General features: G+C 63.8%; 3 protein-coding genes across 4 annotated transcripts in view; 2 read left to right on the plus strand and 1 right to left on the minus strand.

Annotated features, from left to right (window-relative positions):
* Positions 1-137: 137 nt before the first annotated feature.
* On the minus strand, positions 138-7,702 carry CHLRE_09g406750v5 (uncharacterized protein). 2 transcript variants are annotated; one of them, XM_043066187.1, is made up of 13 exons: positions 7,619-7,702; positions 6,798-7,367; positions 6,252-6,289; positions 6,009-6,073; positions 5,345-5,781; positions 4,975-5,043; positions 4,692-4,766; positions 3,543-4,455; positions 3,052-3,251; positions 2,262-2,687; positions 1,502-1,544; positions 1,119-1,260; positions 138-901 (listed from the first exon to the last, which is right to left on the minus strand). In XM_043066187.1, the coding sequence occupies exons 1-13, from the start codon at positions 7,643-7,645 to the stop codon at positions 628-630; spliced, it is 3,279 nt and encodes a 1,092-aa protein (XP_042921483.1). In that variant the 5' UTR covers positions 7,646-7,702; the 3' UTR covers positions 138-627. The 2 variants fall into 2 exon arrangements, with proteins under 2 accessions (XP_042921483.1, XP_042921482.1); XM_043066186.1 differs by having other exon boundaries at positions 4,975-5,054; positions 5,320-5,781.
* A 110-nt stretch (positions 7,703-7,812) lies between these two features.
* CHLRE_09g406800v5 (uncharacterized protein) lies at positions 7,813-10,125 on the plus strand. The gene is made up of 5 exons (XM_043066188.1): positions 7,813-8,116; positions 8,211-8,278; positions 8,548-8,745; positions 8,956-9,044; positions 9,596-10,125. The coding sequence occupies exons 1-5, from the start codon at positions 8,035-8,037 to the stop codon at positions 9,705-9,707; spliced, it is 549 nt and encodes a 182-aa protein (XP_042921484.1). The 5' UTR covers positions 7,813-8,034; the 3' UTR covers positions 9,708-10,125.
* Positions 10,126-10,572: 447 nt separating this feature from the next.
* The window catches only part of CHLRE_09g406851v5 (uncharacterized protein), an 8,513-nt gene continuing 6,392 nt past the window's right edge, over positions 10,573-12,693 (plus strand). Inside the window, exons 1-5 of the mRNA XM_043066189.1 lie at positions 10,573-11,075; positions 11,237-11,317; positions 11,558-11,613; positions 11,973-12,123; positions 12,436-12,558. Of these exons, the coding sequence (XP_042921485.1) occupies positions 11,034-11,075; positions 11,237-11,317; positions 11,558-11,613; positions 11,973-12,123; positions 12,436-12,558 (453 nt within the window). The 5' untranslated portion in view covers positions 10,573-11,033. The remainder of the gene's footprint in view (positions 11,076-11,236; positions 11,318-11,557; positions 11,614-11,972; positions 12,124-12,435; positions 12,559-12,693) is intronic.

Raw genomic sequence — 12,693 nt, forward strand, 5'->3', positions numbered from 1 at the left:
ATCCTGTTGTGCGCTATCCTTACAGTAAAAGGACTGCGGGCTGCAGAACTGTCCCTCCCTGTCCCCATTCTTGTGGCGTGGGGCTGTGTACGGTCCTTGGATCCCAGGGAGGTTTGATTGCCACCCCCCACCCCCCATTCCCCCAAACGCTAGCAACTAGGCATTTTCTGGCCCCTGGATGCCGTGGGTGAGAATGTGGTTAGGGTCGTTGTCACCAGCAGTGGCGGCGGTCCGCCCCTGGAATGAAAATGCAAGTCCTGTCCTCAATGACCCTGTACACAGGGGAGGTCCTCCCCTGCAATTACACATTACAGAGGTACCGGCAGCAGTCACCCAACGAACCAACCCCCCCATACACGTTCGCAGTCACCTAAGAATGCGACATCACAGTCCGACCAACCAAGGGTCGTAAGGAGGCCGCAGGCTGATGACAGAGAAGGCAAGTTTTTGTGATGATGATTTGTACAGCTTGGCACGAAGTGCCTTAAGCCTCCAGCGTCTGCCTTTTTGCCTCATTAGAGCTGTCTATACAAGCACAATGTCAACTCAGCACGGTGTCTACTCAGCTATGTTCCGGCTGTCAACACAGCCACCTGGCCCCACATCCTCATCGGCCTCATATCAGCCTCACATCAGCCGCGCCAGGCGCAGGAGCAACCGCCCGCACCAGCCCACCGCCGCCACCACCAGCACTGCCACGAGCCCCACCACGCCCACACACACTGCCATCACATCCAGCAGCAGCAGCCGCCACAGCGGCAGCTCCGCCTCAGTCGGCACTAGGAAGCCAGGCGGCCCGGCGCGAGCTGCCGACGACGCATATTCCACCCAGTCCGCCGCCACAACCACCGCGGGCAGGGGATGGGAGCGCATACGGCGCGACACACGCTCCGCAGTGCGCCTGCCAAGAGGCACAAACACACACGCAATACACACATGCATGCGATCAAGGGGGAACAGGGATGCCAAGCCATGCGCATGGTTGCTGCCAGGTTGTCACACACACACAATTCACAGGCAGCAACACACGCCGAGTGTGGGGTGGGCCAAACAAATAGCGTGCTTCCCACACCAACACTCGCCCCTCACCCACCCAGCCCTCCCCCACACGCTCCCACCTGTAGGAGGGGTCGGTCAGCAGCGCCGCCACCTCCGCCTGCGCCGCCGCCGTGCCGTTGGCGCCGTTGAGTATGGCTGGATCCAGTGTACGGCCCAATCCGTACGACACCACCATGGCAGCGTTCACGTGCTGGTCGCCCACTGCAGTACAGATTTTTGCGCGTGCGGCGTGTGCAGTTGCAGTACACGTGGGTTGATGATAAGCGTTCATTTGGCAGGAGGGGTGGGGGGGGGGTTCCAAGTGGCGTGCGGGCTTGCGGGCTTGTGATCCAAGGCGGCATTAATATGGGTGTAGCCTTTCCAGCACCGCCCTTACACACATGCACGCACATCTGCTCCGGCACACACGCACCCCATCCCACCCACAGACCCAGGTGCGCACCTGCAGGAATGCACAGCACAGGCACACCGTGGTAGGCCGCCTCCTGCAGGCGTGCGTGCGGACGGGCGGGCGGGTGGGTGGGCGGGTGGGCGGGTGGGCGGGCGGGCGGGCGCGAGCAGCAGGCAAGCAGCACGATCATGGTTGGGGCGGGGGGGGGTGTAGGTACCAGCCACATTAAACTGGAGCCAATGGGGTTTGTAAATACCAGCCCAAACTAAATCAAACTAGCAGAGCACAGGCAGAGGCGTTAGTTGCAAGCGGTAATACGTATGGGAGGGGGCCGAGGCGTCGTTGAGTGGGGGCGGGTAGACGTGCTGGTGCGAGCAGCACGTAAGCAGCAGGGTCATGGTGTTTGTGTGTGGTGTGGGGGGGTGGGGGTGGGGGTGGGGGGCTAGTTGTAGATACCAGCCCAAGCTAAGCATAACCAAATGCAAAAGGGGGGAGATGCACACTCCTCACGAAGGCGTCCGGTGGTCCGCCGCCATGCATCCAAACCATGCATGCCAACGGAGCGGGGTGGGGGGGGGGACTCACGGAGATCCACCCGTCCACGGACATGGACTGCAGTTGCACGTGTTCAGTGCATGGCATTGTTCCACAGCAACAGGCCCTCTGACGCAACTCAACCCCGCACACGCACACGCACATGCAGCCGCCCTCACACGCAGCCCTCATACGCACCCCTCTCACAGGCAGCACCCGCACCCGCACCCGCACCCGCACACACAGCACGCAGCACGCAGCACGCAGCCGCCCTCACATGCAGGCCGTTGATGCCGCAGTGCGACACGAACAGCACCACCTGCGCCGCCCCCAGCACGTCGTTCTGGGGCGCCCAGTCCAACAGCATCAGCCGGCCGCCGCTGGTGCTACTGCCACTGCCGCTGCTACTGCTATTGCCGCTGCTACTGCCATTGCCGCTGCTACTGCCACTGCTGCCGCCGGCCCCGCCCGCCACCATGCGATCAAGCACCGAGGCAGCAGTAGTGCTGTTGCCGCCGCGGCGGCGGCGGCGGCCGCCGTGATTTTCAGCCTCCGCATCCCCTGCCGCCTCCGCCCCCTCTGCCGCCTCTGCTTCCTCCACCTCTCCTTCCATGCGCTCCAGGGCTGCCTCCAGCTGTTGGCGGTGCGAGCGCTTGGAGCGCCACAGGATGCGGTAGCTGGGCGGCAGCAGCTGCTGCAGCGCCTGTGGGCATATGTGTGTGTTGGAGAGCACAAGGAAACGTGAGCGCAAAGACTTGTGTGCGAACCAGCAACGTGCATGTGTGTGTGTTGACCAGGCATACCGTATGAGGCGCATGGTAGGTCAGGCGCGCAACACCATGGGGGTGGGGTGCAAGACACAAACACCCATGCGCGCATGCTTTGGTCTTCAGTGCACACCACACACCCGACGCGCGCACACACTATCCCATGCTCACCACACCCACCCACCCATCCATCCGCCTCAACTCAACCTCCCACGGCGCGGGCACGGCTCTTACCCTCGCTACCGGAAACACTCACTACCACCGACCCCATCCAACCCAACCCAACCCAACCCAACCCACCTTGAGCAGGTGTGCCTGGCCCGGGTCGCCAAAGCTGAAGGTGGAGCCCGGCGACACGTACACAACCCGAACCCCAGATCTGTGGGGAGGCGTCGGCTGATGCGGCGGCTGCGTGGCGCCGCCGTCGCTCTCGCCGTCAGTGTCTGCTGGCGGCGGCGCCACAAAGCGCTGCACGTCGGCCGGCAGCGGCAGCGGCGGCTCTGAAGGGCAAGGGCCGGGGCCAGGGCAGGGGCGGGAGCATGGGCGGGAGCACGAGCCGGGGCAGTGGGCAGTGTCCAGTTGAGAGCCGCCGGAATAAGTGGCCAGCGAATCTAACAGAAGCGCAAAGCAGGCTCCCGTGCGTGCCTGCAGCTGTGTGTGCCGACCACTTGCCTCATGCGCCATCCGCACGCGCATACACCGCACGCACGCACATGCAAACACTGCGCCCCTGCGTGCCGCATTCCTCCCTCCTCCCCTCTGCACCCCTCTCCATCCCTCCCCACGCGCACCCGGCGTGATGGGCCCCACGAACTTGAAGTGGGGACCCATGGGCCTCACGTCCGCAAACGCCGGGTCCACCGCCACCAGCACCAGCACCAGCCAGCGCAGGTTGGACTCCCATAGCGGCAGCAGTCGGTGCCGCACGCCGCGCCGCGCCGCCAGGCGCCCCCCCGGGCCTGCTGGGCCCGGGCCCAGGCCCGGGCCCGGGCCCCCCGCCAGGCCCCCCGCCAGGCCTGCTGGGCCCGGGCCCGGGCCCGGGCCCGGGCTCCGGTCGCCTGCCGTGCAAGCTGAAGCGATTGTTGTCGCTGGCGCGTCGTGATTGCTGGCGGCGGGGCAGGTCTGCTGCGGCGGCTGGCTGCTGCCGCCGCTGATGGTGGTGGTGGTTGAGGTGGGAGTGGACGTGGTGCTGGAGGAGGTATGCGCAAGGGCGCTGCCGATGCCAATGGCGCCCAGCGTTCGCTGCAAGGCTGTGCGTGTGCGGTCCGCAATGTTTCGCAACAGCCGCCCACCGGCCCCCTCACCGCCGCCGCCACCGGGGTCACACCGGCCCACATGCAACACACCGGCGCCCTCACACTCGGCTGCACATGCGTTGTCGTATGTCGTACGACGTACGGCAGCAGTGGCATCTGCGGAACCTGCTGCGCCGCTACTGCCGCTGCCGCTGCCGGCTGCTGCCGCTGCGGGCTTGGCGGCACACACGGGCGTGTAGATTGCAGGGCAGGCGCACGTGGCCATTGCTGTTGCCGCCGTCGTGCCCCTATTTGCGTTGGCTGCAGCTGCTGCCCCTGCTTCTGCCTTGGGCACCGCTGCGGCTGTGCCTGCCTCTGTGGCTGCTCCCGCTGCTTCTGCTGCAGCTTCCGCCGCCGCAGCGAGCATCATCTCATCGAATGCGGTGACATTGACGCGTGCACGGACAGCCTGCGTGTGCGTGTACAGCAGGTACCCACGGGGGGTGGGGGGTGGGGGCGGTTAACCATCCCCCAGAGCAAGCAGTAAAAGGACAGCAAACTGCGAGGTGTGACATTCCAACGCGAGTTGACAGCAATACGGCACGCAGTGTCGTGACACAGCGTGGAGGCGGGGAGTGAGGGTTTGAGGGCATGCAGGCCGCATGCCTCCCAGCCATCGACCGCTCATCACCCTAGCCCACGCACCTCAATGGGGATCGTGACGCCGCGCCAGTGGATGGCCCGCATCAGGAGAGTCGCCAGCGTGTTAATGAGCCGGTCCTGATGATTGATGACGGGGCAACAATGCTTGTGAGGGGCGGCAACTAAGGGGTAGCTCTAAGGGTTGCTGCAACAGTAGTAATGCAGGCGCCGGGAAGGCATGGCTGGCCCTTGCACACGGCCATGCCGCTGCCCCGCTCCCCCCTTCCCCCTTCCCTCCCCTTCCCTCCCCCGCCCCTTCCCCCTTTCCCCCCCCCCCCGGTCTCACCTTGAAGCTGTATATGGTGTTAGACCCCAGTGGCGCCAGGAAGGAGGGCACCGTGGCGGGCGAGAACACCTGTGCGGGGCCTGTGGAATGAGTGTGCGTATGGAGCCAGGTTTGTTGCGCCAGTGTACCCGCGGCTGCCACCATACGGCACAGCCAGCTATGGACATCGGGAGCGGACCCGAACCCAAACCAGATCCGGATCCAGGCCCCCGCAACGCATTGGGTTCGATTTAGTTTGGACTGGTATTTACAACCCCCACCCCACCGCTCGCTCGTTTTAACTTGGTTTGGTTTAGTTTGGGCTGGTATTTACAAACCCCGTCCCCCCACCCCACCCCACCCCACCTCGCCCGCCCACCCCACGCCCCACCTGGTTGTAGATGTTCCAGTGCCCCACCTGGTTGTAGATGTTCCAGTGCCCCACCTGGTTGTAGATGTTCCAGTGCCCCACCTGGTTGTAGATGTTCCAGTGCCCCACCTGGTTGTAGATGTTCCAGTGCCCCACCTGGTTGTAGATGTTCCAGTGCCCCACCTGGTTGTAGATGTTCCAGTGCCCCACCTGGTTGTAGATGTTCCAGTGCCCCACCTGGTTGTAGATGTTCCAGTGCCCCACCTGGTTGTAGATGTTCCAGTGCCCCACCTGGTTGTAGATGTTCCAGTGCCCCACCTGGTTGTAGATGTTCCAGTGCCCCACCTGGTTGTAGATGTTCCAGTGCCCGGCGGCGCGTGTGGCGCCGGTGTCGAGGTCCAGGCGCGGCAGGCGCCACAGCTCAGCCAGCGTGGCGCCGCACATGTCCGCCAGGTCGGCTGCAGGGGAGGTGTGTATGTGTGTGTGTGTGTGCGTGTGCGTGTGTGTATGTGTGTGTGTGTGTGTGTGTGTGTGTGTGTGAGTGTGTGTGTGTCCCAGGAGCAAAAAGGAAGAGGGTCTTGCAAGTCATGCCAGCAGCCCAACCTCACACACGCTAGACCAGGCCAGACTAGGCCAGACCAGACCAGACGCGCCACACGCAACACGCGCGCGGGCAGTCACTCACTGAGGATGACGTCGAAGCGGCCGCGGGCCACCATGCGGTTTATACTGCTGTTGCGCAGTATCGCCCTGCGTGCGTGCGTATGTGTGTGCGTGTGTGCCAGCAGCCGGCGGCGTTGAGAGCATTTCACAATGCACCATTGAGGCGTGCAGACGTAGTGTAGGCACACAGGCACTAGCCTGGCAAGCAAGGACGACGGCAGGATTGCTTGCGCAACACCCGGTTCTCACCCACCCACCCACTCACTCGCAAGCCTCCAGCGTGACATTCACCACGTGTTGAAACTGCAGCACGCATGGAGCAAAGCAACGGAGCAAGGCAACCTTGAACAACTACTCATGGTCAAGAGCACATGCAGCGTCGCCCAGACGACAGGCACTGGGACGTTAGGAGCGGCCGCACGCAGCAGGTCAACGCAAGGGCAACGGCCTATAGCGGCCCCAGGCGCGCGTGCGTGTCTGTCGAGCCCCGGAGGGTGGGCGCCCAGGTTGGCCCGCTGGCCAAGTAAACATCCCAGGCCTCCCATGCCACATGCGCACACACACACACACACACACACACACACACACACACACACACACACACACCAGCACATGCGCACACACACACACACACACACACACACACACACCAAGCACATGTACACACACCAGCACATGTACACACCAGCACATTCGCACCAAAACACCTGCATGATGTCGCCTGTACCACGTCGTCGCCTCCGTGCCATCTCTCTCCCACCATGCCGTCCCCCCCTCAAACACACACGCACACGCATACACGCACACGCACCTGCGCCAGGGGCGGCTGGCCCACCAGCGCCTCCGCCTCCGACTCCATGTCCGCACCGTCATGCAGCACCAGCCGCAGCCGGGCACCGCCACCCGCGCCGCCACCCGCGCCGCCATCTACGCTGCCATCCACGCCGCCATCCGCGGCCGCGCCCTCGCCGCCACTCTGGCCGCCGCCCGGCTCCGCCGCCAGCCCCCCGCTTCCCTCAGCGTCACGCACCGCCTCCAAAACCTCACCCCCGCCGCCGCGCAGCCCTTCCGCCGCTGCTGCCGCCGCAGCCCACCCGCCTAGCCCCTCCACGACTCCTCCGTGCCGGGCACCGTCATCCATCCCCCGCATCCCCCACATCCCCCGCATCCCCCACAACCTCTGGATCCTCCGCCCGCGCGCCTCGTCAAAGGCGGCCAGGCATGTCCGCGCCCAGCCCTCCTGAGCAGCCGCCATGAGCACGGTCACGTGGTGGCCGCGAGCCGCCAGCTCGTGTGCGATCTTGAGGAGCGAGTGGGCCCGGCTGCGCCAGGACACGGGCGTGACCAGCACCCGGTAGCGCTGGCCGGCGGCTGGTGGGGGCTGCAGGTGTTGAGCGCGTGGGGGTTGAGGGGGAGGGAGGGAAGGAGGGAGGGAGGGATGAAGGGAGGGAGGCGGAGGATGGGGAGGGAGAGGTTGGGGGCTATGCAGGTCAGGTTGTGCAGGGCGTGGGGGGAAGGGTTTGATGGTGTGTGTGGGGGGGGGCGGAGGGGGGCGAGGGTCACGCCGGGCATTGCGCTGTTCATGGCGGTTGGTCCAGGCTTTCCCATGGCGAGGCTTTCCCGCGCCCATACCTCCTGACGCAGCGGCACACTCTCCATGGCCGCAGTGACTGCATCACCATAGGCAGCGCTGGGCGCCCGCGCGGCCAGCGCCAGGAGAGATAGGACAAGCAGCTGGTGCATTGTACACATTGCGCACGTCCCTTGCGTACGCGTATGGATTTTACCCTTGTTTGGGAAGTCATTGAGTGGTCATCGGTACATACGTATTTCTCAGGGGACGAATGGTGCTTCCTGTCTTCAGCTTGGCAGATGAGCGCGGGCACTGGCCCGCCTGCGAGTCGGTTTGCAGGAGGCAGCTGTTGTAACCGGCACATCTCCAGTCTTTTGTAGCCAAATACGCACGTCCTAATTTCTATAACAACACTGCCAAAGCTGCTGCTCGGAAAAGCAAGTTTCTTTTGCTGAGCTCACTGGCCCAAGGCAAAATGATGGAATTCATTACAGAAACGTATAAAGAACTTAAACGCATGAATGTGCGCCAATTCCTGGGTCAGGCGCTGCAACTAGGCGAGTTCGGGCGCACCGATAAACGCGGACGCGGGTTGCGACCTGGGTGTCCTAGTCCATAATACTCACACGTCACTGCAACGGTGCTGCACAGGGCTCATTGTCACCTCGGCGCTTATGATCTGGAAGTCGCTCATGCTGGTGACCGGCAGCGAGTCGCCGGTAAGGCCATACTCAAACAAACATTGCTAGGGAGGGCCAGCGAGGGGCGGGCCTGCACCCCGGCGGGGACTGTGTGCCCAGGGTTTGGCTCCGAGTGCTGGGGTTTGGGACGTGTCCCAGCTCGCCTAGCCAGCCCCCAGCCCGCCAGCCACGGCGGTGCCCGAACCTATGCACGGGCGCAGCCGGCAGCTCTGCAGCTGCCAACACCTCGCTGTGACTACACACGCACGCCTCTGAAATAAGGCGCTTTCCAAACTCTCGGGCGTCAGGTTGTGGTGGTGCTGAGTGGCAGCATGGAGCCGGGTTTTTACCGTGGCGACATCCTGTTCCTCAACATGGGCAAGGCGCCGATTCGCACGGGCGAGGTGGTGGTGTTCAACCTGGACGGACGCGACATCCCCATTGTTCACCGAGTTATTAAAGTGCACGAGCGCCGTAACGGCACGCACATAGACGTCCTCACCAAGGTGCGCTCGGACTGGCGGGTCCGTTTCGGTATGCGCCCCGGGAACTCGCGCTTGGGGCATCAGTGGCGTGGGTACGGCAGCGCCGAACGAGTCTGTATTATCTGGATGGCTGGTTGGCGCACCAGACGAGAGGCACGGACTTGCGCATATCAAAGGCATCGCATCTTTCCATGTGTCCACACGGTGTCATGTTTTGGTGTGTGCGCGCAGGGCGACAACAACTTCGGCGACGACCGCGCGCTGTACAACAAGGGGCAGGACTGGCTGCACCAGCACCACATCATGGGGAGAGCGGTCGGGTGAGGAGGGGAGCCTGTGTCGGCGCGTGTGTGTTTGCGCACGTGTGTGTCTTCGGGGTCAGCGGGGATCTGGCGTTGGTTTGGACCTGCCGTCTTCTGCACACAGTACGCTTTACCAAGTACTTGTGAGCGACACTGGTGGATTGATGTGGGGAGGGGCGGGATGGGAAAAGCGGTTCAGGCGAGTGTGGGTGCGTTGGCGGGGCCTGGGGCGGAGGCGGGTTTGGGGCCATTGAGGTAGAAGCAACGGGACGAAGAGGCATGGGCGGTGCCTTGCGCGCCAGGAATGGCGCGGGGATAGTGCGCCATAGGGCAGAGGGGGCGGTGGCGAGGAAGCAGACACATGCGGGTGCACTGCCGGCAGGTGGCATACGGAAGAGACACCAACTGGGCCGAGCGTGTGGGGCCAGGCGCACCACCATTATCACCGCGCCCTTAGCATCTCCCCACCACGCCCTTGCCATCTCCCTACCACGCCCTTGCCATCTCCCTACCGCGCCCTTACCATCTCCCTACCACGCCCTTACTATCTCCCCCGCCATCCCCCGCAGCTTCCTGCCCAAGGTGGGCATGGTGACCATCATCATGAACGACTACCCCTACCTCAAGTACGCCCTCATTGGCGTGCTCGGGCTGCTGGTGCTGACCAACAAGGACGCGTGATAGGTGGACTGACGGACAACGTTGATGATGTTTGGTGGAAGCGGCGTGATGGTGGTTGTTGATGGAAGCCGCGAGGAGGAGCAGCGAGGAGGCCGGCGTGAGCGAGCAAGCACGCTCTCACCGCGGTAGCAGCAGAGTGTGGGCGGCACGGTGCTTGCGCAGCGCTGCAATGCGGGTGCATGGGAAGGGCTGTCTATATTGCGTTTGCGCGCAGGTATCAGAATGGGGTTGCTTTCGTTCGCAAATCAGCTGAGAACGCAATGCCCATACGGCGGTCGGCACGGCGGCGGCAACTCAATGATGCTGCCCATGCAAGGTGTGGGCTTTTAACATAATGTCTGTAGGTTGTGTCCAAGCATTAAGGAAAGGTGGCAGGGGCAAATGTAACACCATTAGCAGTTTGTAACGAACAGGCTGGCAAGGGTGGGCATCACATGAACATGATTACACGCATGACACGCGTTGACGCCGTGCGTGTACACACAGCCAGACTCCAGATCCGACACCGGCTATGGCACTATGGCGCAAACCTATCGCTCTAGCGATTGGCATGTCGAGAACGACTGTTACGCAAGCAACTCTCGCGGCGGCGACGGGGGCAAGCTACACGCCGCGAGCGGGGTTCCGGGTGACAGCCATCGACAGCGTGCTGACAACTTAGGTCCCACTGCCTCGCGCACGACTTAACAGATAATGCATTGCCATATACATGCATGCGTGTCATCAAGGGCGCCCATGGACCAGGTGTAGCGCTGACCAGGGAGGCCGGCAAGCGAAGGAGCCGGAACCTTACGGTAGCGGTAGCCCAAGGGTTCCAAGCCCACGCACACAAAATTATTACATCGCACTTACACACAGTGACTTGCTTGAGCCAACAAACTACACTGCACCTGGTAGAAACACCCCTGCCTGCCTTCTTCGCGCTGTTGACTGTGCCGCCCGCCGCGCCAAAACCCAGCGCACCTGTGTTCTTTTTTCCGTAAACTATACACGTCCCTCCAGCAAATATATAGGCTCAGAGGTCGCGCAAGACCAGCTCGCGCGCTTCTGTGGGTCCAGGCGTAGCGAGGCGCTAGGGCCGCTGGGCCCTGGCCCACGAGACCTAGCATGGACCCAGAGTATGCATATGCGGCTGGGCCGTCTACGTCTCAGGCGCAGGCCCCACCTGCATCCCCACTCAGAGACAGCCGAGGGCCAAACCTGCATGCCTCCAGCCCGGCGCGCAGTCCTATGTGGTCGCCAAAATCTCGAGTAACATATAGCGATCGGTTTATTCCATCAAGAGCACCCACGGCACGACTGGACTTCAGCATCCTCGATCGCGAAATGGCCACGTCGGAAGTGTCCAAACAAGCGACAGAAAGAGAGGTTTGTGAGGGTTGCCTTGGTGGGAGGGGCGGCGGGCGACATGAGCGCGCTGCCACTGACACGCAGGGGGGGGGGCTGGGGCGAGTGTGCCGCGCCGCTGCCGTCACTGCTAAAGCTCGCCAGGCGTGAGGACTGACATCGGCTCCGGCTCATGCCTGCAGGACCTAAACCCCGGATACAACCTCTTGCTGCGCTCGGAGCTCCTGGGGGCCACATTCCCGGGGCCCATCTCCCCAGACAAGGTGCGGGCGAGGCTGGAAATGACTGGGGGGGGGGGGCTGTGGGCCACACTATGGGGCTGCAGCAGCACAGGCACGGGGCCTGCCGCTCCCTCTACGGCTACAACATGGAAACACGCGTGCCCCAGCCCTTACATGCACTTGGCTCCAACGTCGCATCCCCTCGGTGTCGCCACCCCCACCCTGCAAGCACGCACCCATCAATCCCCTCATCCCGCTCCGCCCCTCGTTGTGTCTCTATAGGTTCAGCAGCTGGAGCAGCTGCGGGCGCCGGCCAGCCCCGGCAAGAGCCTGTTCAGGTGGGGGCTGTGAAGATCGGGGAAGCGGTGTGTGGACTTGTGGAGTCGGGCGGGCGGCGGCGTGAGCTCGGTGCGCGGGCGCCCGACATTGTGCTTCATTGCGCCTTTGCGGCCCTTGCGGCTGTTGGCGGCGGCCGCGTGGGGTCAAGAAGCTAGCTGGGATGTGATGGCGTCTTGGGTGGAGTTAGTGTGAGTTTTGCACCCGAGTGGGGTGCTGTCGGTGGCCTGCAGCCAACAGGGTTACTCCTTGGTACCGGCGTTAAGCCGCCACCTTCATGCCGGCGACCCTGCGGCCACCCGCGCTTTTGCATTCATGGCCTCGCGCCCCACTCATGCTTGCCTTAATACCCCATGCGCAGGTTCAAGACGGGCGACGTGCACAGCCCGCACGGCGGCCCCAGCGCGCAGAGCCCCTTCGTGGTGTCGCCAGTGGGGGACGACACGGCGGCAGGCTCACCCTTTGCCAGCCCGCGGCGGGCGCAGCGGCGGATCGCGCGGGCCCCCTTCAAGGTGCGTGTGCGCTTGCGTGCGTACTTGCGTGTGTGGGGCCGTGGCAAAGGCAGGAAGAAGGGGCAGGCTCAAAGCGGACGTGCAGGGGCGGGGACGGACGCGACAGGGGACGTACTCGGGCTTGCCAGCAGGGCTGGACTGGACTCGGGTAAGGATAGGGCGCGGGCCGCCATTGCACGGTCGTGGTCACGGCGAGCTCATCTCAGGTGCATCCCCTGCCTGCACGCCTTCCATTCCCTTCTGCCATCCCGCATGCGCATTCCGATTGCCCCTTTTAGTCATTCTTGAATGTAACTCCTTCCGCGCTCGCAGGTCCTTGACGCGCCCTCGCTGGCCGACGACTTCTACCTGAACCTGGTGGACTGGTCCAGCCAGAACGTGCTGGCGGTGGGGCTGGGCACCTGCGTGTACCTGTGGAGCGCCAGCAGCAGCACGGTGAGGGGGCCGGGGAGGGGAGGGGAGGGGAGGGGAGGGGAGGGGAGGGGCGGGGAGGGGAGGGGAGGGGAGGGGAGGGGAGCAGGGGAGGGGAGGGGAGGGGAGGGAGGGGGAGGGGAGGGGAGGGGAGGGGAG

This window comes from Chlamydomonas reinhardtii, chromosome 9, assembly GCF_000002595.2.
Source record: "Chlamydomonas reinhardtii strain CC-503 cw92 mt+ chromosome 9, whole genome shotgun sequence".
NCBI lineage: Eukaryota > Viridiplantae > Chlorophyta > Chlorophyceae > Chlamydomonadales > Chlamydomonadaceae > Chlamydomonas > Chlamydomonas reinhardtii.

Excerpts from the sequence above, each read along its gene's own strand:
- CHLRE_09g406750v5 (XM_043066186.1), bottom strand. The coding sequence starts at position 7,645 with ATGGAGAGTGTGCCGCTGCGTCAGGAG. Across the intron at positions 7,368-7,618 it reads GTGTGCCGCTGCGTCAGGAG|CCCCCACCAGCCGCCGGCCA; the intron begins GTATGGGCGCGG and ends CAACACCTGCAG. Across the intron at positions 6,290-6,797 it reads GCCAGCCGCCCCTGGCGCAG|TTTCAACACGTGGTGAATGT; the intron begins GTGCGTGTGCGT and ends TGCGTGCTGCAG.
- CHLRE_09g406800v5 (XM_043066188.1), top strand. The coding sequence starts at position 8,035 with ATGATGGAATTCATTACAGAAACGTATAAAGAACTTAAACGCATGAAT. Across the intron at positions 8,746-8,955 it reads ACATAGACGTCCTCACCAAG|GGCGACAACAACTTCGGCGA; the intron begins GTGCGCTCGGAC and ends GTGTGCGCGCAG. Across the intron at positions 9,045-9,595 it reads ATCATGGGGAGAGCGGTCGG|CTTCCTGCCCAAGGTGGGCA; the intron begins GTGAGGAGGGGA and ends CATCCCCCGCAG.